Source organism: Nematolebias whitei, chromosome 1 (genome assembly GCF_014905685.2).
Source record: "Nematolebias whitei isolate Nwh7 chromosome 1, NemWhi1, whole genome shotgun sequence".
Classification (NCBI taxonomy): domain Eukaryota; kingdom Metazoa; phylum Chordata; class Actinopteri; order Cyprinodontiformes; family Rivulidae; genus Nematolebias; species Nematolebias whitei.
In genome coordinates, this window is record NC_056498.1 from 24,872,610 (window position 1) to 24,876,969 (window position 4,360).

At 41.4% G+C, this 4,360-nt stretch overlaps 1 protein-coding gene across 1 annotated transcript in view; it reads right to left on the minus strand.

Moving 5' to 3' along the window:
* sec24d (SEC24 homolog D, COPII coat complex component) overlaps nucleotides 1-4,360 on the minus strand; it is a 79,177-nt gene that overhangs the window by 6,923 nt on the left and 67,894 nt on the right. The window contains exons 14-19 of the mRNA XM_037686456.1: nucleotides 3,493-3,609; nucleotides 3,085-3,255; nucleotides 2,884-2,980; nucleotides 814-959; nucleotides 595-733; nucleotides 19-68 (exon numbers count right to left, since the gene is read on the minus strand). Of these exons, the coding sequence (XP_037542384.1) occupies nucleotides 19-68; nucleotides 595-733; nucleotides 814-959; nucleotides 2,884-2,980; nucleotides 3,085-3,255; nucleotides 3,493-3,609 (720 nt within the window). The remainder of the gene's footprint in view (nucleotides 1-18; nucleotides 69-594; nucleotides 734-813; nucleotides 960-2,883; nucleotides 2,981-3,084; nucleotides 3,256-3,492; nucleotides 3,610-4,360) is intronic.

Here is a 4,360-nt window from a genome sequence, read left to right on the forward strand (position 1 = left end):
TGATTTGTGACCATTTACCTGCAGTGTGAACATAACCTTAGGCACAACCTTAGGTATGCTGTCATGGTCTGATAAATAAAATAAACTAAATTTGAGGGACAAGAGGCTAAATCAAGTAAAGACGTTCAGAAAACCTGAATATTTGTTGAGCAGGATTACTTTAAAGACAAAACGGTTCAATGATGTCATCATCAATGAGGGCTGTTTATGGGACAGATCTGGTTGGCAGGCCTCAGACTGATCAAGTCGTTCCTCCATTAAAGAAACTCGTCCAGATGAGATGATTTAACCTTTCTTCAATCCATCTACCTGGATCATGGACCTTACAAAACTTTTCCTTTATTACTTTAAAAGGTTACAAAAAAGTCTGGCAGCGTGGAAGAAAGATATAAAGAAACGGGGGCTGGTTTCAAACTTTAGCAAGGCACCATTATTGCCAAGCTAAAACTGCTGCAGACATGAACAACCATTAACCCACGGTTCTTCAGACAAACTAAACCAAAGCAGCGATACATAACCCGACAGGTTGCTCAACTGCTCAAATCTAGTTTCTCCTACACATTTACCATTTTCTGCTTTAAATGAAAAACTCGCCTGATTTTGCGAAGAAGCTGATGAGCGCGTCCGTCTCGCAGCTCTTGTAGAGCTCCGACAGCTGCGAGCTGCAGTTCAGACTCAGGTTGTGGATGCGGAGGCGGCGCTGCCCTCCGATGGTGGTGTACAGCAAGGCGCACTGGGCAGCGAGTACAAAATACAAGTTATCAAGAAACCATCGACACGATTTGTTCTTTTCCTTGAATAACGGACAGACACCTGAAGAAGCGCCCCGGACTCCTCGCTGAGCGCGTCATCGTGTTTGAACTCCACCGTCACGGTTTTGTCACAGTCCACGGCTGCCATCTCAATATCTGTGGTGTTGTTCATGTGGACGGAGCCGAAGAAATCTGTGGCCCTGAAGCCTGAACCAGAACACAAACACACGTTATCTAATCATCTGGAGCTAATCTAACAAAACCAGGTACTCTGGACGGATTAAAAAAAAAAAATTTAAATTAAAAACTTGAAGCATTTCATCTTTAATCCAAAAGACTTCTTCAATCTGAGGAGCTGCACTAAACTCAAGTCTTATAAAACAGCACCTTCTCATAGTGGATCAACCGACAGCTAAAACTAGCTGTTCACAGAAGGCTGATATCATATTTTCCGGCCTATAAGTCAGTTTTTTGCATAATTTGCATGCACTGCGACTTATACACCAAAGGGACTTATTTGGGGTTTTTTTTCTCATATTTATCAACCAATTTTTGTTTGAGATATGATCGTTTTCATTCATTCTGACATTGAAAATATTGAACACTACCATTTTCAGCCACTAGATGGCACTCAAGCAGTATGGCATGCTTTTGTTTCATGTCATAGGTAAAAGTGGTTATTAATGACACAATCGGCTTGCCATAGCCTGCCACCTTTGTCCAGCTCTGGGATCATGCCTGGAGCAACAAACAAATCAGCTTCATTTCGCCACGTCGTCCCAGCGAAATGCAGCTGAATTGACCATTGAAGTGCATTTATTAAGTAAAAGTTCAACCGAGACACGCCTTTACTATAATGTTGAGCAAACAAATAATTGATTTTAAGTGTTAATCTTGTTAAGTTCTTATTAAAGTCCTCCCGCGGCCAACATTTGATTTTTGGCGTATCAGCTCACATTTCCGAGTTGTCAGTGGTGACGCATAATAGATGCAACTTATACGGCGAAGCAACGTATTTTTTTTATCCAATTTATTAGACATATTTTGACTGATGCGACTTATACAGTGGTATGACACATACAACAGAAAATATGGTACTAGCAATAACACTGTAAGAGAGGGACAGTTGAACACGGAGGCCTCCACCTTTGTTTAATGATGGACAAGTTAAAGATGGCCTCCTTCACTCCTCTCTCAAACCAGCATTCCTCTCTGTCCAGGATGTGAACATCTTGATCCTTGAAAGAGTGACCTCTGGCCTGGAGATGAGTTTAGACTGCAGAGTTAGAAAATATACTAGAAAGAAACTGACGTTTATTTTCTAAATACAACGTCCCAGTGGTTTTCAAACACAAAAACACATTACCGCAAAGACTGGTTCATCCCAAAGATCCAGTCCCCCGGCACAGAGTAATATTGTGTATGTTGTTCAGTGTCAGGGCTGTGATCAGTCTTACATCGGGGAAACTAAACAGCCACTGGCCAAAAGGATGGCCCAGCACAGAAGATCAACATCATCAGGCCAGGACTCTGTGGTCTACACTCATCTCCAGGTCAGCGGTCACTCTTTCAGGGATGAAGATGTTCACGTCCTTGAAATATCCAAAGAGATCTATTTTACAGAATTTGGAACAAGTGGATAAACATGCAACCCCAACTAGAGACGGATTTTTATAACTTCTGTCCTGACTTCCCTTTTCTTGTAAATCTGAAAATTTCCAAATAAAATCATTAAATTAAATTAAAAAAAAACAGGAGTGGAGGGCTCCATGTCCACTTGTCCCCCTCTTACAATGTTGCTGTTGCTAGCATCACTCAGCCCTCTGTGAATAGCAAACAGCCATCAGGGTGCTAACGATCCATGGTTAGGCTGACGGTCCTCCTTTATCATGTGAACAGCTAGTTCTAGACGTCAACAACATCTATGCTATTTATAAGACTGAGTTTAGTGCAGCTCCTCAGACTGAAGAAGTCTTTTGGATGAAAGACGAAACATGAAACAAGCTTTTATTTTATTTTTATCCGTCCAGAGGACCTGACTGTTAGATTTTTCTACCTGGATTATTGAGCATGCATCAGTTTAATTTGGAGCTAAATGTGATTTAACGGAACATACTGGTCCGCCTCTCACCTGTACTGGTACGAACGCGCATTATTCCGTCAAATCCAATGTTTTTCTGGACATCTTTCCTCAAGTCTCTGAGGAAATGCTCCCCGTCTGTCTCCACCTGTCAGCAGAGGGCAGTCAAGGACGAGCACAGAGAGGCTCACAGTTTTTATTATAATCGCACACAGATGTGTTCATCTCTCAGATGCAGAGCCAGCCGAATACCTGGAAGTTGTTGTACTTGTAGACGGAGCCTCCGGTGTGCGAAGGCACGTCGGCCATGGTGGTCAAGTCCAAGTACTGGCTGGGGAAGAGGAAGAGATCCACGCAGCAGCCCTGGCTCACACAGTCTTTAGACAGCTGCTCATACACACCTTTCTGAGGCTGAAACAAGAGCTGCAGAAACATTCACTGTCGTCAAGTCATCTTTATGTCAGAGCAGCGTCAGATTTTATATGAAGCCTAAAAGCAGCATTTACTGAAGCTTTTTGTTTAATATAAAAAAAGTCCAAATTATTTGAACAAAAGACCCTTTACACAAAGATATATTTATTTCATTGCAGGAGGGATGAAGTGCGCAGGCGCTCCTAGTTTACAGTTCACATTAAGGTCACCCAACAGAGAGCTCCTCACCTTCTCCTTGTCGGTGCCGACCAGCTTTTTGTCGTCCCGGTTCTTCAGTTTGCCGGGAGCCTCAGCTGTGGGCATGGAGGAGTGAAAGATGAAGAGCTTCCCGCTACACTCTGCTGCCTGCAGGAGGAAACGTATTAATCAGGTAAGACATCGAAAAGATGGGACTGAAGAGTGCAGATCATCCTGAAGACAGCAACTAGTCTCACTCTCGTTTAATGAAGATGTTTCATCCAAGACTTGTTCAGTCAACTGTTCAAAAGAGATCAAACTTCTTTACTTTAAAAACAACAAAGTAGCTGTTTTCTATTTCTGTCAATGTTTATGAAGCATTCACTCTATTGTGGTCCATGTTTCTTCCATACATTTTTCAACAGGATTCTTGTCCTGCAGTTTTCAAGTTATTTCAACAAATCATAAATCAAAACGTTCAGCTCGTTCAGGACAATCCTGCTCCGACTTTTGTTATTGGTGCAACTTTAGCTTTTTTGCAATATTTAGCCTTTTCTGTCACTTTTTCCTCATAGAAAATGAATTGAGCTCATTTCACACCCACCCTTCAAATCTTTAGATCTGTTTACATTTTACTGCTCCTTTCACATTTTGTTCTGATTCAGCTGATTTCAGCTTCCTTGTGCAAATGTAAACCTTTTTCCAGCTACTTTCAGCTGTTTTTTCAGCTGTTTTGTGCTCCTTTCAGAATCTTTCTGTGAACTACAACATTTTTGTGCTTCAAACTTCTTTCTACTAATTTCAGCTTGTTATGCTACTTTCAGCTTATTTCTGCTAGTTTCAGTTATTTTAGCTGTTTTATGCTAATTTAAGCTTTTTCATCTAATTCCACATTTTTTGCACTCATTTCAACTTCTTT